Source organism: Sturnira hondurensis, unplaced genomic scaffold (assembly GCF_014824575.4).
Source record: "Sturnira hondurensis isolate 20B ecotype Veracruz unplaced genomic scaffold, ASM1482457v3 Scaffold0007406, whole genome shotgun sequence".
Taxonomy (NCBI): Eukaryota; Metazoa; Chordata; class Mammalia; order Chiroptera; family Phyllostomidae; genus Sturnira; species Sturnira hondurensis.
The window spans coordinates 1,897,653-1,921,607 of record NW_028080037.1 but is presented as its reverse complement, the minus strand read 5'-3'; the positions used below and the strand labels follow the sequence as shown (position 1 = coordinate 1,921,607).

At 59.5% G+C, this 23,955-nt stretch overlaps 1 protein-coding gene across 1 annotated transcript in view; it reads left to right on the top strand.

Moving 5' to 3' along the window:
* TMEM132B (transmembrane protein 132B) overlaps positions 1–23,955 on the top strand; it is a 72,435-nt gene that overhangs the window by 33,872 nt on the left and 14,608 nt on the right. Inside the window, exon 4 of the mRNA XM_037052597.1 lies at positions 13,661–13,847. Coding sequence (XP_036908492.1) covers positions 13,661–13,847 — 187 coding nt within the window. The remainder of the gene's footprint in view (positions 1–13,660; positions 13,848–23,955) is intronic.

The window sequence follows — 23,955 nt, the reverse complement described above, 5'->3', positions numbered from 1 at the left end:
TTGGCGCACGTCATTCCCGGTTGGCCTGGATCTGGCGTCCCACCACTGTGAGGCCCACTGGCCCAGGAGTCCCACCTGGGTGGACAGACTGGCCCTTAGGCCCGTTTCCACTGGCCACTCACTGCCCTTCATGTATGGTTGTAATGCTCTCAGGTTAGTGGCCCAGCAGGTCACCACCCCAGAGGGGCATCTGGTCGACCTGTGAATCCGGCCACCTGGTCAACCCAGCTTCCACACAATGGTTCATCTTCATTGTTGTGTGTTCTTGGTGTCCTCTGAAATGTCAAAGCCGTAACCTTGGCCCCAGGTCCAGGCTTTAGTGCCACCCGAAGGGCTCTTCCCTCCCGATGGCCCCATTTGCATGCACATGTCGGCACCACCGGGGCTCCAGCGTGGCTCTGACAGGCTTGTTTGTTCAGGCCGATGTCTGTCTGGTGTTTGGAAACCACCCAGAGGGTCCGTATGTGGAGACACGTGGCTTCCACTTCCTGGGTGTCTGGTCCGGGGCAGCTCCGTTTCTTCCTGTGTTTCTTTCTTCCTTCACTTACGTGTGCGTCCCTCCTTTCCGAGCGCCCAGAACGGGCTTCAGGTTCCCCATCAGAAATGCAGCTCTGTGCTGATTTTAATCATGCGCACGCCAACAGTGATGGGATGCTCTGGACGCTGCATTCAGGTCTCGGCACCGCTGGCCCCTGGCAGTCCCCAGGTCTCTGCTCAGACGTCACCTTCAGAGAGAGACAACAATGACTTCCCGCCCACAACTTGACAGTTGTCCTCCTTGCCACTCACTCTCAGGGCCCCCTGTGTTCATTCCCCTCTGGCAGTTACATTTGGAAGTGATGTTGCCGCATGTTTTTAAATTTATTTTTAGAGAGGGGGAAGGGAGGGAGAAAGAGAGGGAGAGAAACATTGATGTGTGGTTGCCTCTTGCCACGCCCCCTACTGGGGACCTGGCCCACAACCCAGGCACGTGCCCTGACTGGGAATCGAACCAGCCACCCTTTGAGTTGCAGGCTCGGTGCCCCGAGCCCCACCAGCCAGGGCTGCCATGTACTTGTTTTCACTGGTCTCGCTGTTCTGGAATGTCAGCTCCCGGGGCCAGGGGTCTGGTTGGCTGTTTCACTGCCGTGGTATCCCCAGCCCCTGGAGGGCAGGCTGGCGCACACAATAGTTGTTCTTTAAATTTTGTTGACTGAATGAAGGACCCTACCCAAGAGGGTCAGTGTGAGGGTCAAGGGTTCATGGCGATGTGTTATTTCTCCTCAAGCTCTTTGTGTAAAGAAAAGGAAAGCACTCGGAGACCCTCAGCACCGCAAGGTCTGGGGCAGCCACCCTTGTGACAGTCACAGTGGGACGTGCCTCACTGGACTGTCGTACATTCGATGGGAGACAGTCCCCGCCCCCGCCCCCCGGCTTCCAGCCCAGCGTCCTTCACCCTCAGAATGGTGAGCTGCCGGGTTTCATTCTGAGCCATTTCAGGGGAAACGCTCGGGCACAACTGCGTATTGAAGCAGCTGTCTGGCAGCCGGGGCGCAGGCTCAGCCATAAAGGGGAAGCCCCCTCCCCCCATTGCCCGAAAAGTCGGGTGCCCAGGGCGCTGGCCTGCAGAGTCGCGGCTGCTCCCTGTGCCGCAGGGGCGGGCCTTCCTCCTTGCCCCCCAGAAGGTTCTCCCGGGGGTGGGAAGGCAGATTTGCTCCAGGAAATGTCGCCCAACAGCGGCCCTAGCCCAGGCAGGGTGGCGGTCTTGATCCCCCAACATTACAATGTGATTTATTTTGCTTTCCAGCGATTATTTTTGATGGGTGTGCGCAGGTTGAAAATCCCATTTGCTGGTTATGGCTGGGGTCACCCATGCGGAACTGGACTCCTGTGTTATGGATTGTCCACGGGGGTCTGTGACAGCGTGGAGGGCAGTGTGGGACGGCCTCCAGGGGTTACCGCCCTCGGGGGCCCTGCAGCAGCTGCCTGGCTGGGTGGGGGCCACTCTCTTCCCAGGCAGCCGCTGGCCAGCCGACGGGACCACAGGGATGCTGGCGCCTGGCCTTCCCCCGCCAAGGCCCACTCATCCCCTGGGTGTCTTTGCCCCAGAGCCCCGCGCCGGGCAGGGGGGTGCTTTTCCGGGTCTGCCTTGTGATCCGAGTGTCTCTCTGTCCAGTCCTCTCTCCCTCCCACTGGTACCAGCCTCCACGGGTCACTCGCCGTCCCTGCTCCATTTTCCTGTCCGCCTCTTGGAGGATCTAAAACCACTTGGGGCCAGGCGCTGCCCCGTTCACACCCTCCTGCCCTGTGCTCCTGAACCCTGGGCACCCCGTGTTTGCCTGTGTAGTCACCATGCCCACCTGCAGGAGTCGCTCCATGAAACCGCTGATTCACCACGAGTGTGTGGCTTCTCCCAGGCCCCGGCAGAATTCTTGGGTGGGGGTAGGGGGCGCAGGGAGGCTCCGGCAGCGTGTCCGAGGGTCTCCCGTGGGGAAGCGTGCCGAGCCACACCTGGGCAGGGCTGCGGGTGGGGTCAGCCCAAGCTGGGTGGGTTATGAGGAGATTGAAACTCAAAGCCGATCTTATCATTATTAAAAAACAACTAATCAGGGGAAAATGGGGCCACTCAGACAGCCCAGTGACGCGGGGACTCAGTTCTGGGGCGCAGCCTCTGGTCTTGCCCCGTTCACGCTGCTCCTTAGGGCTAAGCTGGTTCGCTCGTGGTTCACCTGATTGCTCTTTGCTCAGGGAAATCTCTCTCTCTCTCTCTTATTTTTCCTTTACCAAGGGCCTAAATCTTATCTCTTCCCACTCTGAGGCAAAATTGTTGTGTTTTTGGTGTTGAGATTCTTCTATTTCTTTCAACTTCAACTACTGGTTGGTGTGCCTAGCTGCCGGCAGTCCTCGTCGTCCTGTTTTTTGATGGACTTCATGTCTTCATTGGAGTTGGTGGCCAGCTTTCCTCTGAGGGGGCCAGTGTCTTCGCTCTGCTGTCCTCCTGGCCGAAGGTAAGAGCATCGCAGGGGAGCCGGAGAAGCTACGGACCCCCGAGAAGGGGCGCGACCCCGATGAGCCTTCTCCTATGTCCCCCTCACTGTCTGGTCGCGGCTCTTTTAAAATTCACGCGGAGACTCGGGCAGCCTGCGTCCTGTTAGCCGGGCCGCCAGAAAGCTTCAGGCTGCTCTTACCTTGGACTCTGAGATGCTCCTTAGCGCGTCTTTCCTGGCCCCGTTTATTCGCCCACCTTCATCCAGGTGGGTGGTTACGACAGGTGTGTTGCTCTTCACGGGAGGTGCCACGAGGCTCCTCCTTCCTAGGCTCCTCCTTCCTGGGCTCCAGGGCGGAGGCCGTCTCTGCCGGTGGGGAGTCCGAGCTGGGATGGCGGGCCTGTGAACCCGGCCCCGAGGGAGCCATGGCGCCGTTCCCATCCTTGGATCCTTTGGGCTATACCCTGTCTAGCTCTTCGTGATAATTAGGATAATTAAAGTTAGCTGCTGTAACAAATAACCTCGTCTCTTACAGCCAAATGCCGTCCGACAGGCCTGGAGGGGGTCTCTGAGCCGTGGCCAGGTCCCGGCAGTGGGCCGTGGCCTGGCAGCCCTGCCTGCTCCCCTGCCATCTGGACACTTTGCCTGGGGCCCTGCCAGCCTTGAGGTTGCCATGGAAACCCTGGGTTTTCAGAGCTAAGCCTGGACCCGGCTTACCTGGCTGCTCTGAACAATCGGCTGGGCAGTGCCCGGAGACGTGGCCTCGGGAGGTCAGTGAACGGAGCCTCCCCACGCCCAGGAGGAAGACACCAGAGGCGGCACGCACTCACCGAGCCCCGGTGCCCTGTCTTCTGGCTCCACCCTCGCCGACATGCTCGTTTCCCACTGTTTAGTTTTGAAAAGGCCACGCTCACCTTCTCCTCCGAACTTCTGTTGAACTTGGACTCCTCCCTGTCCTATTCCTCACCGGCCACGTCTTCTGTGCCTCAGCCTGGTCTCTTCCACGCTAAGCTGTCTGACACATTCCCAAAGTGGTCTTCTGGGAGAAGCTGTCCTTGTGTCCGCCTGGCAGGGGCTGCCTGGTGCTTACGGAGTGAGAGCGATTTCCTGTTTAGCTCTCAGTTGACGCTACTGTCTCAGCACAGAGGAAATGGAAGGGGACTTGTGACTGGGTCGGACAGCAGCTTTCAGAACTCCCCAGTAAACGCTGTGTTCCCCAGGAAATCCAGAGAAGGGCAGGGGGCGGGGCAGGGCGCTAGGCCACCCCTGTGACCCGGGACCAGCATCCAGCCCAGACCGCAGACACGGGAAAGAGGCACGTCGTCGGGAGGACCCATCAGCTGCTGCTGCAGAGTGAGCCGGCCGAAGACCGAGTCCGTGGAGGTGACAGCTGCCTGCTCGGTCCACGGTCACCTGTGTCTGCGGTGCTGGCCAGGCTCGGCCGGGTGGTCCTCCTCCGGGACTTCACGGGGCCACGTCCGCGGCTGTGGAGCTTGGGCACTTCTCTGGGTGTCAAAGGTGTCTCGGGAAACGTGGAGAGAAGCCTGTCTCCAAGTGTTCACAATCTAGTAGACAGAACAGCCCGTGGGAAAGGGGAACAGATAAAACACAGGGAGTCCGGAGGGGTTCAGAGCCGTGGAGACCAAGCTGGGAGGGAACCGAGACGGATGGTGCTGGGGACGGGACTTTCTGTAGTGGTGTCCGGAAGGCCTTGCCCAGGAGGCAGCGTCGCAGGGGGGTCCTGCAGGTGAGGGGGCAGAGGTGCAGGTGTGGTGGGGCAGGAGGTCCAGGTGGTCCAGGTGGAAGGGACAGCTGGGGCGAGGACCTGAAGCCTAGTCCGGGGGCCCGTGCGGCTGGAGCGGAGTGACCGGGGACAGTGGTTGCCAAGGTGTTGAGGGAGTGGCGGGCAGTGGGCCAAAAGGGCTGCTTGCACAGGGCCGACGGGGTCTCCGTGAGGACTTCGGCTTTTCTGAGAATGAGATGAGGACCCCCCAAGGGCTTTGAACATCAGAGCGGAAGCACCTGATTTCCAGTCTCCCAGGACTTGGCTGCTGTGGAGGGAAAACGGAGCAGGGGGCAGGGGTGGGTGGCAGTGAGCGGTCATTCAGGAGGGGCTGCAGCAATCCAGGGACAGGGGACACTGGCTCGGTCCAGAGTCACGCAGTGGATGTGGTGGGGGCCAGGGGGTGAAATAATTTAAAAAGCGTGTGTTTCCCAGCTGGAACCGGCGGGCTTTCTGGACAGCCTGACGTGGACCACGAGGGCAGGAGGAGGGCTCGGGACCCCCGAGGCTTTGACCCAAGTGAGGACGGAGGGAGCCGCCTGTGTGCTGAAGGGGGGAGATGCACGGTGGGTGGTGGTCTCGGGGTGGGGCAGAAGTTCAATGTCCCACTTGAGAGGAACATTGAGAGGGACACTTAACTGGGGCTGTTGAATAGCAGTTGGGTAAGTCTGAAATTTGGGAGAAAACTCATAATTCTTGCCCCTTCTGAACAGTGAACAGCGAGCTTTCTAGTCCCTGCAGAGGTCTGAGGTCTTTCTATTTCACGCCGGGTGGACATGGGCGTTCCTGTGACCTGTGCTCTGTGGGCAGCTCACCTGCTGGGTCAAGCGCAGACTCAGCCCCACCCCCTGGGTGTCTCGGCCCCCTGACCGGCAGACCTGCCACTCCTGGGCAAGGGTTTTGCTCCTGCTCTCAGCAGGGAGACACCGGGATGGGGAATAAATTGGTGCTGATGGCAGGTGTCAGCTGGCCCCTGGTGACCCAAGTGGCCTGCAAGCAGCTGTGACCATCTGGAGGAGCCCTGCTGACTGGCACACATAGGGCGAGACCCTGGGACCATGGCATCATTAGCGGCTGCTCTCACCAGGGGGCCGGGCCACCTGTGAGGCTGTGGCAGGACCCCGTTTAATGAGGCCCCGGCCCCAGAGGGCAAGAGAGCAGGTTTCCGTGAGAAGCAGACTCTGAAAAGTAGTGTGAGTTTGCTGTGTGGGACTCTGCCCCCCACTTCCCCATGGGATGTGTCCCTGGGCCCCTCACGGAGCTGGGGACACAGCCCTCTCTCCACGAGCGTCCCGGCACGAAGGAGTGTGACATTGTGTCTCTAGCATCAGCTCTGAGTCAGACAGGGTGGCTCCTGGCGGCCCCTCCACCGCCGGGGTGGCCAGCCCCAGCCTGGGTTCCCCTGTGCTTCGGTCACCGGCCTCCGTCTCAGGTGCCCTCTGGGTGTCGGCCCGTGAGCCCCGGGGAGAGCTGACAAGATCCCAGCCCTCACCCCGCGGTGGCTTCACTTCTCCTGTCTGTCAGCAGGGCTTTGTCTTTCCTCTTTAGGGCCAGCCAGCGGCAGTGGAGTCCGTGGTCCTTTTACAGAGCAAGGGTTCTCCTCTCGGTTGGTGGCGGGGCAGACACAGAGAGGGGGCGCCCCGAGAATGACACCGAGGGTGTGGGCACAAGGCCATTTCCCGGAAGAGCCTTTGGGATGAAGCCGGAAAGACAGAGGCAGACGGGCCAAGCAGGTAGTTGTGGCAGCTGCCTCAGCCGTCGCCAGGACTCAAGGTTAAGCTGGGAGGGCGGGCCAGCCGTGCACGTAGGACGCAGGGGTGGGCGCGGCCGCTGAGCGAGTGGAGGCGCCTGACGCTCTCCCTCCTTACTGAGGCTTACTGTTTTCGGCTCCGGGAAAGCGCCGGTAAGTGGAAATAAGGTCACGCGTACCCCTGGGCACGGTGCTTGAAAAGTCTAAAAACGGAAAGAGAAGATGATCACATCCCTGTGGCCGGGAAGAGGGGCAGTGGGCCAGCGGCCCCTCCCCAGCCAGTTCAGGCGCAGACGGGAGCTTCCTGGAGACTCGGTCTCGGAGAAAGGCGTTTCCGATTTAAGTGGAGGGAGAAGAAACCAGCCCGGAGAGGCCCGGCAGTGGTAGCTTCCTACTTTTCAGGAAAATGTTTCCTGACTCGAAAAACCTGTGAAATACGAAAAATAATCCGACCCACATTCATTCACGCCCCCCCCCCCAACTTTAACTCCTAATATCTGGCTGTATTTCCATCAAATTAAAAAGAAACCCCAGGTCGCATTGGAGCCGGTCCATGCCCTGTGCTGGCTTCGTCCTCTGTCGCCCTCTGAGGTCAACTCTATCGTCCCCACTCCCGTGTCTATAATTTCATATCAATTGTACACAGAGCGACTGCCCCTGTGCTTACCATTTTTATAAAAGGATCACACTGTGCGTATCCTTTTCATATTGAAAAATTGAGACAAAATTACCGCACCATAAAATTCATTCCGTGAAAGTGTTTTTTCGCCTGTTCATAAAGTCGTGGAATCGTGCCCACTCTCGAATGTCAGCAACTCCGTGCCCACGGCCAGTGGCTCCCCCCCCCCCCCCCCCCACCGCCACCCTGGGCACCCGCAGGCCTGCCTTCCGTCTCTGTGGGTTTCCCTGCTGCGGACTTCTCCTGTACACAGAGTGGAGTTGTGTGTTACGTGGTCCTTTGTGCCTGGCGTCCCGCACGTAGCCTCGTGGCTCCGAGACTCAGCTGTGTGCTCGGCGCTTCATTTGGTTCACAGCAGATGACGTCCCTGTGTGCAGAAGCGCCGTGTGTCCGTGCCGCCCGGACGTGTGCGTTGCCCCGACTCTTTGGCTGTGATGAACCGCGCTGCCGTGGGCATTTGTGCACAGCTTCCCATGTGGACACAGGCTTCCGTGTCCCCGAGGGACATTGCTGGGCCGCACTGCAGCCTGTGTTTCATGTTCCACCCGCTGTTCTCCCGGTGAGCCGTGCCCGTTTCAATTCTCACCAGCGGCGCCTGAGGGGCACAGTTTCTTCCTCAACAATGTATTTACTTTTGAAAAAAATTATAGCCATCCTAATGTTTTCAAGTGGCATTTCATTGTGGTCTAGGTGTGCCTTTCCTTAAGGTCTATTCAGATACTTTGCCTACTTTTAATTGTTGAATTGTAAAAGTTCTTTACATATTCTGGATACTCATCTTTTTTTTAAAAAAGATGTTATTTATTTTTAGAGAGAGGAAGGGAAGGAGAAAGAGAGGGAGAGAAGCATCAATGTGTAGTGGCCTCTCGCATGCTCCCTACTGGGGACCTGGCTTACAACCCAGGCCTGTGCCCTGACTGGGAATCGAACTGGTGACCCTTTGGTTTGCAGGCCTGCGCTCCATCCACTGAGCCATACCAGCCAGGGCTGGATATTCGTCTTTTATTGGACATACAGTTTGCAAACACTTTCTTCTATTCCGTGGTTTGTCTTTTTTATGTGATTGCTGCTTTCCTTTGGGGCACCACCATTTTTTATTTCGCCGGAGTCCTGTTTCTTATTGGTGCATGTGCTTGTGGTGGTGGGTGTGCGAGACCGTCGCCTGACCCAAGGCCGCGGAGATTCCCGCTGCGTTTTTCCGAAGACCTGGACAGTTCTAGCGCCCAGAGGTCTTCAGCCCAGTTAGGGGGGGGTGTTTGAGGGGGGTGTGAGGTGGGCTCCCGAAGCCACTCTTTTTCTGGGGGGCATCCAGTGACTCCCCCTCCGTTGATTGAAAAGACCGTTTCCCCCATAGAATGGCCCGGGCGTCCTTGTTGAGAACCAATGGATCGTAAACGTCAGGGCCGTGTTCCGGGCTCTCCCTTCTCCCCCTTCGGCCCCCGGAGGCCCCAGTTTCTTTGCCTTCCCCGCCCCGGGCCGCAGCTGCCCGGCCTCCCTGAGCACGTGCTCGCCTGGGACCTTGATCACACTGTTGTCGGATGTTCCCTGACTCACTCGACACCGGTTTAATGAGCACAGCTGTGACCTGGACAGTGTTGTGAGTGCCGGGCACGCGCTTGTGAGCTAAGCAGGTGTGCTCTTTGCCTCCTGCATGGAGAGACGGGGAGGGGGGGCGTGAGAGGGAAGGAGGATCACTGTCATCACTCACTCAGCAGGTTAGGGGGAGAAAGCTCTGGAACCCTGGAGTGGGATGGTGGGATCAGAGTGGCTGGCGTGGGGGGTGTGTGTGTGGGGGGGACTTCTCGGTGGGGAGGATGGAGACACTCTGGCGAGCAGGCGCTGTTTGAGCCGAGGCCTGCTGGGCGTTCTTTCTGATCGTGCTGGTGGCCTGGGGTGCACTTTCCCTGTGTTTTTTCCCCCATGTTTTTTTTAAGCTTCAAGTAGGTGGACGCGTTTCGTCCCCAGAAGTTGGCTGAGGACGGGCTGGGCGGCTGCCACTCCAGGCCTGGGCCCCGACGTCAGCCCGCCGCAGCAGCCCGCCCTGAGGCCCCTTTCCTTGTCTCCATGGTAACTCGTGTCCTATTTTAAACCAGCAATGACGATTTGAAACTTGACATACATTTTTTTTACTTTTTAAAAATTGGAAAAGTTTGTTTAGCTTTTGAAAGAGAAATGGAATTCCGCAATTTTACGTGCAGGGGAGTGGGCCCTTGGCCAGGGCCTACCTTAGTTATTCACCTGACTCATCGGAGGGGCGTCTCCTCTCTGGCGTCTGCTCACGAATCCTCTGTGCCCAGCACGCAGCGAGCGCCTGGTAAATGCCACCAGGTAACCACACCTGCCGGGTGTGACCACGGTGACCATGGTGTTCAATGGCTCTTGGCCTTCGAAGACCTTAGGTTCAGGTATTTACCCATCATGCTCCTTGGTATTTGCCTGAAGGCATTGAAGACTTATTTCCACAAACCAAGAGGTCCTCCCGCGGGTGGTGGATAAATATGCCGCAGCCCCTGCTGACCGTGGGACGTCCGTTACTCAGCGCTGGGAGGCAGTGGGCCCCCAGGCTGTGAGGTGCGTGAGGAGCCATAAACACACATCACTTGTGGAAAGAACCCGCCTGAACAGGCTGCGTGCTGCAGGGTGCCAGCCACGTGACCGTCCGGAAAGGGTGAACTAAGGAGCCGGTGAAAAGATAGCGGGGCGTGGCCAGCGCTGGGAGGGGGTGAGGAGGGAGGGTCCGGCAGAGCATCCTCTGGATGAGACCGTCGTGACAGGCCCCCGTCCTTAGCCGTCTGTCCAGCCCACAGGGCGCGCAGAGCAGCAGTGAGCCCCGCGCCCACTGTGGGCTCCCTGTGACCATGGCGGATGCATGTGGGCTCCTCGGTCGGGCCACCTGCACTGCCTGGTTGGGATGCTGACGGCGGGGCGCTGTGTGCGGGGTGGGGGGCCAGGGGGACACGGGACACCTCTGTACCTTCCGATCAGTCCTGCTTCGAACCTAAAACTGCTCTGAAAGATGAAGCCTTTGCAGTCAGGAAAGGAGGCCCCTCTGGGAGTGGGGGCAGGAGTGTCCTCAGAGCAGGGAGTGGGTGCGGGTGTTCGGCAGCCAGACTGAAGAGTGGGGCTTGGCACTCAGCTGACGGGAGGCTCCTTGTCTCCCAGAATGTGGGCGACACCCCCAGAATTTTACGGGTGCCCTGCTAGCCCTTCCAGGCGGGCTCAGTGAGTTCGGCAAATGCGTACCACGCCCCGGCATTTCTCCAGCTCCATGCAGGCGCGGCACCGTCCTCCCCGTGAGCAGCGCAGGGGGCGCGTGGCGGTTCGACTTCTTGTGCTCGCCGTGGGCCACCAGCAGTCCCGTCCTGGGCATTTGCTTATTGTCATCTGCGTCCAGGGTTCACCTTACAAGTAATGCCCAACAATAGGCTCCTGAGAAGTAAAAGAGAGGCCCTGAGACCAGAGATGGCCTCTCTCGCTCTGTCCATTTCCAGAAAACACCTGTGTGTGTGTGGCTTCTGGAAGTCTGGAGGTGGCAATAACCTCCATACTTGGCACAGCCTCCAGAGGCAAGTTCCAGCTTTGAAACTCTCTCTGCTCCTTTCTTCCTGATTTCCCCCTCCCCCTCCCCCCGCTCCCTGTCCATCTCACCACCCCCCCCAGCCCTAGGAACAACTACTGTGCCCAGGACCAGCCAAGAAGCGGCCACGTGGGGCTCCCAGGGAGGGCGCTGCCAGGCCTCCCTTCCGATGGGAAACGCGTCTGAGCAGTTTCAGCCCCACGTCAAGGGCTCGGGGCCTGGGGTGGAGGCTCAGTTTGTATTGAGGGGCGGGGGGGCTGGGGAGCCGGCCCTTGGGGAGGAGTGCACGCTCCAGCAGAGGGAAGAAGCAGACACACACATGCACACACGTGTACATGCATGCCTCTCTCCACCTTGGGGAAGCGTGTCTGACAACGGTGTGTACCTCCCGGCCCAACGCTGACCCTCTCTCGGTCTTTGTTAAACTGAGAGCATGAGGCGCTTTTCTGAAATTGAAAGGCATATCAGGAACAAGTAAAATTAATGGTTATAAACCCATTTCCGTAGAAATGGACTCATTAGCCAGCATGACAGCCGCCTCTGTGGACAAGGCCCCGCCCCCAGTTTGAGAGAAATGACTTGAGATAAGAACCTGCCCATGGAAGTGACTCCAGCTTGAGGGCCATTCCGCCCGTCACCGCGCTTGGGCGAGAGCCGGAGGAGGCTGGGCTCTGGGCCTGGGTGGTCGGAGGGGAGGAGCCTCACACCAGGCCCGCCCCCTCTGCTCAAGATCTCTCGCCCAAGGCCCGAGTGCGCATGCGCAGGAGCAGACCGCTGATACCAGAGAGCATGCCCTCCTTTCTCTGTCCGTGCCCGCGGGACATCCAAGGCCTGATCTGAGAAGAAAGAGTGTCTTTTGGAGGGGACTCAGCAGACGGAGGTGTGGGGGACCCCTGAGACCACGCAGGGGACTTTAGAGGGGGACAGATGGGAAATAAGGTGATGGAAATTGAGAACTCAGTGCCCACGTTCCTGAAATGCCTCCCGAAATTCAAACTTCAGCCCTTAATCTCATCTTTGCCTTTTTGGTGAAGGTGCCCAGGCACACAGGGGTCCTGGGTGGGGGGTCCCACCTGCGCCCACCTGCCCCGTGGTGAGGCCAGGACCTTCTCCAACACACATGCTCTCCACTTGCCAAGTGGCCTCACAGGTGGATCCATGGGGACTCCAGGCTCCAGGTCCCCACACCCGGGTCGGCTCCCCCGGTGGGCCCCGGCTGGGTTTGCCCGTGGGAGTCCGTGGACTGTTCCAGAACCGTGTCTTCGATGGTTTTGGCACCGTCACAGTCTGAGTCCACAGTTCTCCGAGACGTGCAGAGCAAGTTCACATCTGGTCCCTCGCTGTACCCTCACCACTGTCCTGAGGGCAGGCAGGTGACCTCCCGCCTGTTTCCCAGTGAGCAGACCGAGACGGGAAAGATGGGAACGACTGGCCCTGTCCAGGCGGCAGCCACGGCCGCGTGCGGCTCTTCAGCGCCTGGAGTGGGGCTGCCGTCAGGGAGGAACTGAAGTGTCGCTTTGGTTCACTTCGTAGGAAACTTCATTTGCGTGTGAATAGCTGTGTGTGGCTCAGGGCCATCGGACTGGGTGGCTCCCGAGTCTCTCAAAGCTCCTCTGAGCGGGCGGAGGTCGGACCTGGCCGATTCTGTGTGGAGTCCAGTGCGGGCGAGTGTGCGGAGGATTCTGTCCTGGGGCGGCCGGCTGTGCCAGCACCGCTGCCGTGTGTGGACATGGCCTGGGGCACCTCTGGCGTAGGCGAGGCTGGCATCCTGCCCTGGGCGTCCGCCTGCTCTACGACCCCTCGGAAGGGGTGTCATCTGGGGTCAGGCCCTGCTATCGAGCAGGTTGCAGGTTCCCCAAACTCTTTCCTCGCTGGCTGAGAACTGGGGGGCAGAACTACAGACCCTGACCAGACCCCGAAAGGCAGGGCAGGGGCTTCCTAGTCCCTGTTGACCCGGCAGGCCCACTGGGGGTAAGGACACAGGTTGGCCAGTGTGACTCAGGTTCCCGGGAGCTGTGACTGACTTGGTCAATCTGCAGTCACAGTCCTCAGACTGGGGTGAGGCTGGATTCGGGGTGCTGGGAACCAGTGACCACACACGGTCACTGCAAGTCCCTGCTGGGGGGGGGGGCGTTTGTTTCACCCCTCTGCCCCCTCTCTGCCCTGTGACGTCTCCTGTGCAGGCATAGCCTCAGCTTCCACGTCCATGTCAGTGACAGGGGCTCCTGTGTGCACAGACACTGGGGTGACACTTGTCTGTTTCACCTGTGCGTGCCTCGTCCACCTTGTTTCCCCTCCAAGCACACCTGCGAGGTTGTCACTGCAGGTGGGTCTCTTACCACTTCGATTGAGGGTGACGAGATGAGGAACCGACTGCTCCCCGTCATCCTGTCACTCGTCGTTTATGGAGTCCCTGGGTCTCCTGGGTCTCCTGGTGCCCACGAGGTCAGCACTGTTCTCTCCAGACCCAGAGGCTCAGAGGCTCTGACCCAGGCGCCCATCGGCCGGCAGCCCCAGCAGAGGCAGGAAGGGGCTGGGGCCCAGGCTGGGCCTCACGGCCGGGGTGATGGCGCAAGTGGAGGAAGGCTTAGGGACAGCTCTGGTGCCTGCGTGCGTGGGGCCGGGGGCAGCTCTGTGGGCGTGGGGTGTACACGGAGGGGAGGTGCCGTTTGTGGAAGGCCGGCTGCTTCCCGCAGGGCCCCAACGGTGGCTTGTCACCGCTCTGAGTTCGGGCCAGCAGTGGGCAGCCTGGGAACCGGTCTCCGTCGGCGCTGCCATGGGACTCGTGGAGCCTGGCGACCCTTCTTCTGATTGACCACGAGGAGTGTGGCAGTTTCATGGTGCTCTTGACCTTCTGCTGAGGCTCGGGTGTGAAGTTATCCTTGAACGTGTGTTTGTTTTCTAGAGTGAACGGCTCCTTCTCCGAGATCTTGCAAGTGGACTTCGGAGTGGACAACAGCAGCGACCTGGCCGGGGCCCAGGCGGTCACGTGGCAAGTGGAGTACCCGGCAGAGGAGTCCATGAGCGAGCCGGCCGTCTCCGAGATCTTCGTCAGCCAGACCAGCTTCGTGGGCATCGTCCCTCTTGCCATGGTGAGGAGTTCGGGCTTCCGGAAAAGGGTTGCAGAGAAGTCTTCTCCGAGTGCGTGTGAGGCCCCACAGAAATGCCCCACAGAAATTTTATCACCCGCTCCTTCCCGAGCGCCTGGTACTTGGTGTTTGAACAAGGAAAAGACACCTAGGTTGCACTGATTAGTTACTTTCTGTGCGCCTTCCTGGAAACTGCTTAGAGTCTAGGGTATCAATCCCCTTTTCTTTGTGGACCTCGCTGAACTGGTCCCCGGGAGGTCCTCTTCTTACTGTTTTAATCTGTGTGCGCGCCGGGTCAGGTACGGCACTGAGCGGAGATGGTTTCATTGGAAGGGGCTCGGGGTGGGTGTGCATGGTGGGGACGGTGGCTCCTGTGCTGAGTGACCACCTCCGGTCAGCCAGCTCTGCCCCCGAAGTTCCCAGGTAGCGTGGGATCCGCACGGTTTAAAATGCAGGTGGACCCAAAGAGTCTTGTTGGGTCCTAGGCAGCAGGACCTGTATAGGGCCCCAGCATCCGTCAAACCCTCTCGCGTCTTTGTTTCATTGGCCTGGAGGGGACCAGACATCTGGTAGGAGCTTGGGGCCAAAGCCCTATTCGTGACCAGGCTCAAGAGCCGCATCTGAGAGCAAGACGGCGTTTTGAACATGGAAAGGAGGGTGCCGGTGGGTCACCAGGGGGTGGCATGTTTGCATGACAAGTCCCTGGGGATGGCAGGTTTCTGGTGCCCTTTTCTACACTGGAAATATCCAAATATATATTCAATTCGGTACTGTTTCCACCCACCCAGATACCCCTAGGCCATCTGCGGTGCTTTTGTCGGCACCCTCAGGTGGGTGCCAGGGTTAAGATCATTGCAAATGAAACCCTGTACCCTGCAACCACGTATCCTGCTTCTCCAGGAGGCAGGTCCTGTGTGTCCTGCACACGGCAGGCCTCTGGCTGTCAGGGTCTCCGGAGTGGGCTGATCTCCACTTGGGGGTGGTTTCTTGCATTTGGCTTTAATTCCCATTGGCTAGAAAGTGCCGGGTGGATGGTTGAGTGGGGTAGTGTATTACAAGGTAACTCTTGGATCTGTTGAGTGGGGTTGTGTATTACAATGTAACTCTTGGATCTGTTGAGTGGGGGGTCATGTGTTACAATGTGACGCTCGGATTGGCTGAGTAAAGCAGTGTGTTACAAGGTAAGTCTTCGGACATGGGGAAGAGAGACTCTGAAATGGCTCAAAGGGACCTGAGCTGTTAGTAGACTTTGTGGTGGTACCAAAGTTGGTAGTTTATCTCTATTTAATCAGCCATTATAGCTTCTTTTCAAACCTGTAACTGCCGAAGGGCGGCCTTTAGGGGGGAACTGTGTCCTGTGCTTAGAGTTGAGGTGCCCTTTTTGAAATTCCTACCCCCCTTTCCCCCTTCCCAGTGGCAGTGAACCCCAGGCAACATCTGCGTGAGGTGAGGGTGCTACTGTCCTTGCCCAGAGAATGCCTCCCCCCCCACACAAAGTGGGTCCTGTTATCCTGGGGATTCACCCCAGGCCTGTGATTTGAACTTGGCTGCCAAGCTGTGTGACCTTGGCCTGGGTCGAATGCTGCTGATCCCTCTTGGGGAGCAAACCAACCTCCACTTTGTGAGGGTCGATATGCAGCTTTGGGGAGATGCCTGGTAGCACTGCGGAAAGGCCCCAGGCGCGGGAGCTAATGCAGTGGACTAGGCAGGAGGGCCACGGTCATGTCCCCATCTGTCCATCCATTCATCCATCCGTCCGTCCACCCACCCATCTGGTCAGTCGCTATGAAACGGACATTTAGCACATTTTGTGCTGGATTCGTTACTTTTTTGGGAATGGAAAGGCGACAAGTGGAACTGGTGGAAATTTGGGGGTGGAATTGCCAGGCCTGGGAAACCACTTGTGTCCGATATTTCCATTTCTAGCTGGCAGCGCAGATGGCGAAAACTTCAAAACCACCACCTCGCAAAGGGCAGCCGATCGCTAGGGGCGTCACGTCCCAGGGCGACAACGCTGTGTTCTGCGTCGTCTCTAAAGTCTGACCCCGGCCAGGTGGCTCAGTTGGTCGGAGTGCCGTCCTGTCCACAGGAGGGTTGGGGTCTGGTCCCTGGTCGGTCAGGGCCTCTGTTCGGGAGGCAGCCATGATGCTTCTCTCCTGTACCGATGCTCCTCCTCCCCCCCCCCCCCCCACCGCCTCTTCTCTCTGAAATCCACACGCCTGTCCTCAGGTGAGGATGAAAACCTCACGTTTACAAGTGCTCTTTGTGCTGCCCTCCACGGCCGGGAAATACTGACCGTTGTGTCCCGTCTGTCCCTGTCGTCTCCTCGTTTTCCTGTGAAAGCATGTGGTTTCCCGTCTCTCCCCTGCCTCGTGTCCCTTCCATCCCTGCCTCTTCTCTTGGGCTTTCTGTGTGACGACCCAGTTTTGAGCTTGGAGATAATAATCTCCATGGGTGGCTCGGAGTTTAGGCCGCAGCCCGTCACTCGGCACCGGGCTTCAGACTCAGTCCCAGCACATTAAACACACTTTGTCTCTCCACGAGGGAGGAGTCAGCGGATGAGCCGGCTTGACAGGTTTCGAGGCGACAGGGAGCGGGGGGCTCAGCTTGGGAGGAAGCAGGAGGCGGCGAGAGCCCTCTGTGGTCCCCTGACCTGAAGCGTGATGGCGAGGCCTGGGCGCCTCCGGACGGGTCTCCCTTCTCCATCTCCTTGCAAGCGCCGAGGAAGCTGACCTGGTGACACTGTTCCCTGTGTGTTGGTGCTGTGACACTGTGTCCTCACTTGCTCTAGGTGTCCAGGCTGTGGGTCCGAGGTGGCTGGAAGTCACCCCCTCTGTCACAGGGAAACTCCTGAGTGCGCTGGGGGCCCTTATGTCCTGGGATGATGGTGCCTCATGGCCGAACCAACAGTGCACTTGACCTTGAGAAACTCCGGCTTCCTGTCAGCGGGGCTCCCTCCCCCCCCCACCCCCCGGGTGGCACCTGTCCTTCTTTCNGTCCAGGCTGTGGGTCCGAGGTGGCTGGAAGTCACCCCCTCTGTCACAGGGAAACTCCTGAGTGCGCTGGGGGCCCTTATGTCCTGGGATGATGGTGCCTCATGGCCGAACCAACAGTGCACTTGACCTTGAGAAACTCTGGCTTCCTGTCAGCGGGGCTCCCTCCCCCCCCACCCCCCGGGTGGCACCTGTCCTTCATTCACTTGCTTTGAGTGCGGCTGGGCCGTGGTGGCCTTCACCCTGGGGGCCCTCAGCTCTGACCAAGATGAAGGAAGGAGCGTCCAGCAGGTGTCTCTTGGGCCCCTGCGTCTGTCCCCGTATGCAGGAGGGCTCCTCAGAAGGATGGAAGGCTCGGGAATGAGCCGTTCTGGGAGCAGGGCTGCACACGGCAGCCATGGGGACAGCCGTCAGCTGGCGGCCTGTCCTGGGCGCTGGTGTGATATACTGGGGCTGCCAACCCATGGCCCCGACCGGGAGGCTGAGAGCAGCAGGAACGTGCCCTCTCCCGGCTCTGGAGGCCGGAAGTTGGAGGTCAGGGTGTTGGCAGGGCCACACTCCTTCCAGAGGATTCTGGACTCAACGTCCCTCCTGCCCCTTCCAGCCGCCGGGGCCCCCCCCCGGCATCCCTTCATTTGTGGCCCGCTCCCTCTAGTCTGTACCTCTGTCCTCACAGGGGTGTGTCTGTCCATCTCTGTGTCCTTTCTTTGTGAGGACGCCAGTCACTGGACTCAGAACCCACCCTCATCCAGCGGGACCTCTGGTAACTAGTTCTGTGCACGGAGACGCCGAGGTCCTGGTGGACGTGGGTGGGGGTGTGGGTGGGGGTGGGGGGCGCACTGTTCAACCCACTTCGGGTGCAGGAAGCAGGAGTTGGCCACACCTGGGACAGGCACTTGTCACCTTTGACCCGGACGGGGTTCGGGCGGTTCAGTCCCTCGCCCTCAGCATCTCCCGGGGACACCAACGCGGCGGAGGTGACGACGAGCTGGTAGGCCTTCAGGCGCCTCAGCTACAAGACCCGTGTGCAGCGCCGGCGGGGCTCCTCCGGGACCGGAAGAGGCTCTGGGGTCTCTGGAGGGGTTTTCAGGGGAAATCTGACTTCGCGGGTCTGTCCAGGGGCCCATGGGCCCGTCTTTCCATCCAAACGCACGTGCCGGCACAGCTGTCTGTCTGGGACTGCCCGCGGCCCCCGGCAGCAGGGTCCCCAGCAGCCCGGACACAGCCCTGCCTCCCAGGTCCTCTCACACCCGGGAAAGAGCCCAACGTGCCTCGCACGCTGTTTCCTTGGTTACGCGCACACGGCTGCACCTGGCTGACCCCACCGCTCACCACTGAAAGGAGCAATTTGAAGCTGTCAAGAATGCTGTCCAGCAGGCACACTTCACAAGTGACCAGAAAGAACCGTCCTTGTCGATCGAGATTAAAGCCGCGCACTTTGTGAGCGCCGCTGGGCAGAGGAGGGGTTCCAGCCTGCGGGCGGCGGGCGGCCACCCAGCACCCAGCGCTCACCCTGTCCATGGCGCCTGTGAAGACAGTCCCCAGCCCGTCACCGCCATGGCCCTGGGCCTGGACTCAGATGTTAGGTCATTTCCCAACTTACCCTTGAAATGTTGCACTGTGAAAAGAATTGCTCTTGGGCGGGGGGAGCCCCAGCCAGCTAGGTGGAAAAGGAAGAGAGAAAACCCATGAAAGTGTTTGGTTCCGCTGCCCTGTGTCCTCTGCTGACGCCTGATTTCTGATGATGAACGGGATGGGCAGACCTGTAAACGGGCTCCTGAGGGACGCTGGTGGCTGCCAGGCACAGGAGCCGGGGACAGGGTCCCAGGGTTTCTGTGGCAGCAGAGACGTGCCAGGGTGGGTTTCTAAGGCTCTGCAAACACTGTGGGTACTTAGGGCCCGTCTCACACAAACGTCCATCAGAGGCCCTGCTCGAGAACCGTCCACGATACGGGGTGATGGCCTGAGTGAAGACGTGGCACCATGGCGCGTGACCACCCGAAGGTTTGACGTTCCTCTCTCGCATGCCCGCAGACAGCACACCCGGTGGCAGCCTGCGCTCTCAGAAGGTCGCTGTCTGTCCCGCTCGGAAGCCTTTCTGGCACCAGGTCATCGGCTGTGGATGCTAAGACCCTCTGGCTCCTCCTCCCGCAGAACCTCCTGTCTGGAAGTGACAGCTGGTGTCCTTGGGGGTGCAGTGACCTTGTCACCTGTGTTCTGCTCAGGAAAGGGACAGCGGTGTGCCTAAGGGAGGCCACCACCGGGCTCCTGTGGGCCTGCCCGTCCCGCCAGCTCTGCCCTCTGCCCATGGCTGATGGTCTGTGAGGAGGGGCCGTCCGGTTCCATGGGAATGGCCTGCCCGAGATCTCGGGAGGGTGAAGGATGCCGCGGGCACAGCGCTGGTCACACGGGACGTGGGTGATTCACGTCAGCAGCTGGTGAGCTGGGCAGGGAGAAGGCGGAGAGCAGGGGTGGACTCCAAGCTGTTCCATCGCAGGTGGTCCCCGTGCAGTTGGGACCTGTGCGGCCCGTCCGTCACCATTGTCCCCTGTCCCATCACAGCAGCTGTGCACCAGCCCCGCTGAGAGACGCGCAGGAAGTGGCAGGAAGTGGCAGGATGCCCCTGCCTTTGTGGAGCTCCCTGCGGCCTGCACGACTTTCTCTGACCAGCTGTAGCGTTTGCTACAGGTGGAGATGCAGTTTCGTATGGGTCTGAACTTCCTTTTCCCCTGAAAGGGGACTCATGGGCAACAGTCCCCCGGGGTGACCACTAGATGGCGCTCACACACCAGCTTGTGGCTCCCCTCCCCCAGCAGTTCCCTGGACACCTGCCCCAGGCCCATCCACGCCCCAGTTAAGGGACTGCTCCTTGAATGGCTCTTTATTCACCTGGGACCCCCAATGTCCCCACGTGTGAGAAATGGAGGCCCCCTCCTGCAGCCCCGCCCAGCGCCCAGTGCAGCCCCCGGCTGGCTGGAGAGGGGTTGCCCCCTCGGCCCACACCAAGGCCCGCCCTGTGGCTGGATGGACGCCTGAGAGTGGCTTTTTTTTTATGTCCTTGAAAGGCTTTGTCATTCCCGTTTCAAAGGCTGCATGCTCATGATAGTGTGTTAAACAGCCTAGAGAATTGTAACCCCCCCACCCCCCCACCACAGGTGGATCTGTGTGGCGTTCTGGAGACATCATTCAATGTAACGGTTCTGAGCCTCGTGGACGCGTGAGAGACAGGTGGACAGGCGGCGGCCAGACGGGCCTCGGGCTCCGTGATGACGAGGTCCCACCCTGCACGCGGCTTTGCAGGCGCTCTGTCCTCCTCGTCACTGTCACTAAGAGAAGACGAAGTTCTAGCGTGAAATTGCTGAGCTTCAAGAAACAGAAGTCACAACAAGAGCCACCTAACCCTCCTCGCCACGACTGGGGGAAGTTTTATGGTGGAAACAAGTCACAGTTCTGGCCGGGCTTTTGTCTTTACTATGACCGATGTCACGTGGTTGCCACAGCCGAGGCGTCCAGTCTTTCAAGGCCTGCGCTTTATGTGCGTAGACCATCTTTCTTTAAAAAAATTAAGTTTTCATTGATTTAAAACTGTTTTTCAGCTTTATGGGGGTGTGAATACAGACAGGCAGAATGGTCTGTATTTAGGGTGAGCGATGTGGTGTTTTAATGGGCACACAGGTTGGGAGGTGGTTCAGCGAGTCAGCGTGTCTGTCACCCCACGCGGCTGCCGTTTCTGCGCGCAGGGGCGGGGGGTGTGCGAATGCTGGCTGACCCCGTCCACACGTCTCAACTGCGCAGTAGTGTCGCTGGCCGTGGCCACCTCCCCGAACGTTAGACCCCCAGGGCTCATCTACCCTGCAAGACGGGCACTCTCCCTGCCCCGCCCCGCCGCCCTTGGCCCGTGTGGGTCAGACGCTTCTCGATTCCACTTCTGAAAGAGATCGCACTGGCGTCCCTGTGTCTGGACGACTTCACGGGCACCGTGTCCTCCGGGTGCGCCCGGGTCCTGCCAACGGCAGCGCTTTCTCCTTTCAAACTGAGTTTTCTTGTCCGCTCAGGTGCTGATGCGTCCGGGTGTTTCCGTTAGTGATCGTGCGTGAACAGGTTTTCTCAGGATAGTGTCAGGCGAGCATGAACATGTTCCTAGAAGTAGCGATACCCCCCCACCCCTTTCTGTGATAATTTAGACGAGGGAGTCTCACTCCTTAGTTTCGGAATCATGAGGGGGCTGGTTGACAATGTGGATTCCTGGGCCTCGCCGCTAGGTGCCGAGTCCCGCGCTCTCATTTACCACGAAATGGCCCTCCCGTGCACCCTGCCGCGCCCTGGCGTCCGCCTGTCCCCGCCCTGCCCCCACCTCGCTGCTCTGCGGCTCAGGGGTCTCTGAGGGCAGACGCGCAGCGCCAGAGCCCCCCTGGCCCGAGGGGTGGGGGGCCCCGCCTGTTCCTCCACACCAGTGGTGGGGACGGGGACCCAGGCGAGCGGTTCTGTTGTTCCAGATGTTCGCTGTCTGGACAGCGTGTCCCTTCAACACAGACGTCGATAGAGACGAAAACCAAAGCAGCCTTTCCTTCTCCGCCGGGAGACCTGCTTTGGCTCCTTCGCTTGCAGGTTCTCTTCTCCGTGTCTCGTTTGAACAGCCTGACGGTCCTGTTTGACTTCTTAACCTTTCGCCTTTTCATTTCATAGCTGAGCTGGTCGGCTGCCGCAGCGTCAAGCCACAGGCGTTTGTGATCACAGGTGCGGTGGCTGGGCAGCTGGTCCGGGGGCTCCTCCGGGTGGCCAAGCCACCGTGCGCCTCGGGGCCACCTGGCTCTCTTCCTTCTCCTGAGACCAGGAGTCCAGCCTGGCGGGTTTAGGAATGACGAGGAGACAAGCAGGGATGTGGGCTTGTCGAAGCCTGCGGCTGAGAACGGCAACACTGTTTCTGCCTTCTCCTTGCGCGGGAAGACCCTTGGTTTCCTATGCTGTCTCCCTCCCTCCCCCGGCCTCCTGCCTGCGAAGGAGGAATAAGCTCGCCCCCCCCCCCATTTTCTCTCAGCCATAGCTCCTGTCACGGAACATCCCGTGTGAACACTCAGGCTCCCTGGAAACTCCATCTGATGAGATCGCCCTGCGTAATTTTGTCAGCAGATGACAGGGGGGAAAGTAACAACCTTATCAGGTGACAACACGAGATTTGACACCAGCTGTGGGCTCCGGATGAAGGTTTCAAATGTCCAGTTCCCACAGAAATGGGAGTGGGGGAGAGAATCCCGCCCGAGACAGGCCACCGGGTCCCCACAGGTCCATCGCTGCCCCAGGGGCGACGGGCGGCTGGAAGTGTTCTCAGCAGGGATGGAATCAGGGCCTCAGGGCTGAGGCTGCCCTTGCCCTTGCCCCATTTTCGAGCTCTCCGTGCCCCAGAGCTGCGATCCAGACAGGGCAGTGTCGCCCGGCCACCAGGAGCTTGGCCTCGATGTCATCCCACTGACAGAAAAGCTGATGCCAGGTGTCCCCCCTTCCCCAACGAGCCGGCCCCTCCTGGGCTGCTCTTACAATGCCCCTCTTCCTCCTCCCTGAGAGCCCCTGTACCTGCTTTGTGGACAGCGTTTCAGCCTTAGGATGGGAATAAACTTCTGGACGGTGGTCTCATCGCCTTATTTAATTATTTTTGTTGTATCTTAAAGTTTCACTCGAAATCCCTTCCTGGGGTGGGAGAGTCCCCGGGGATCGGTAGGCGATGCCACTGATCACCTATGGCGATCACCCCTGCGGCGGAGGCCAGGGGAGGGGCGCGCGACCAGCCAGGCTGTGCTCCTGGCTGAGCCCCTGGGGACTGCCGAGTAAGGTCGTTGGGCTGTGGCCGCCCCCAGTGACACAGTTCACACCCAGACACTGCAGACCCGGGAGTGTGCACAGGACGGTGGTGGAGCAGATGGCAGGCCAGCGCCTCATCCGCACAGAACCGACAACGTCCACAGTCTTCCGAGCGATGGGAGAGGCCCCTTTTTCTGATTTGGACTCACAGAAGCTTTTCCGCACTGGCTATTTGGGGGGGGTGCATTATTTCCCACAGTATTCCAGAGAAGTAATTCATTTGACAACAGTGACAAATGTGTACTGAGCGCCCATGCCTCCCAGCCACAGGGCCCGCCCGTGGCGTGCAGTGGCAGGGACAAGGGACAAGGAGCCTGGTCCCTCCATGCGAACAGGGCTGTCGGATGAGGAACAACCAAGGGCGCACTTGCGCAGGTGGCCACGGTGGTGGCGCGTGCCCAGATGGGCCAGTCTGGGGTGTCACGGGAGCCTCTGATGGGGATGGGAGCCGGTCCCTGGGGGCCTGTGGCCGGTTCAGAGGGTGATGAGGACCAGAGGGCAGGGGAGGCAGGCTGATGGTGGCCTGTAGGAGGAACCCGCGGACACGGAGGGTCTCCTGGGCAGAGGAGACATGCACCTGCAGAACGGTGAGTTTGCCTAGAGCAGGGACAGTGCGTGAATAAACTGCGTTATGGAGAGAGAGAAAGAGAGAGAGAGAGAGAGACTGAGAGACTGAGACTTCCTTGGAACCCTTCTCAGTCTTTCTGGTTACGTCACGAACGGAGGCCCACCTGGGTCTGCCGTGTCCTGAACGACTGTGTAATGTGTGTTTCAACAGAGAGACTGTGGGCCTTTTGCCAAAGCTTTGGACGGCAACAGTGTCCAAATGTGACTTAGGCACTTTGCCTCGTTTCAATCCCAGGTGGCCCTCGCTCTGCGTGGTGACGCAGGACCGCTCCACCCATGCACGCGGCAGAAGCCACGGCTACGTCAACAGCCTACGGGAAAATTGGGTTTTGTCTGCGAATGTCAGAAAGTCTTGTAGGAACAGTAGAGCCCTCTTCCTGTGGGTTACAAATGCTCGGGGAGGTGACAGACTCGCACAGGCGGGGTCTACCTCTCAGCGCACTGTCATGCAAAACATCCACCGCTCTGAGAACGGAAACAATTGCAGTCGTCCAGGCCGGTGCCCTGACTCCGTCATCCTCTTTCTGTTTGCTTTTATTCCTTGGGACTCCCTCTAAGGACGAAGCTTCCCCCGTTGTTTCTATGAGCGTGGACTCAGAAGCTGATTATATATGCATCGTAGGTGTGATAGGCAC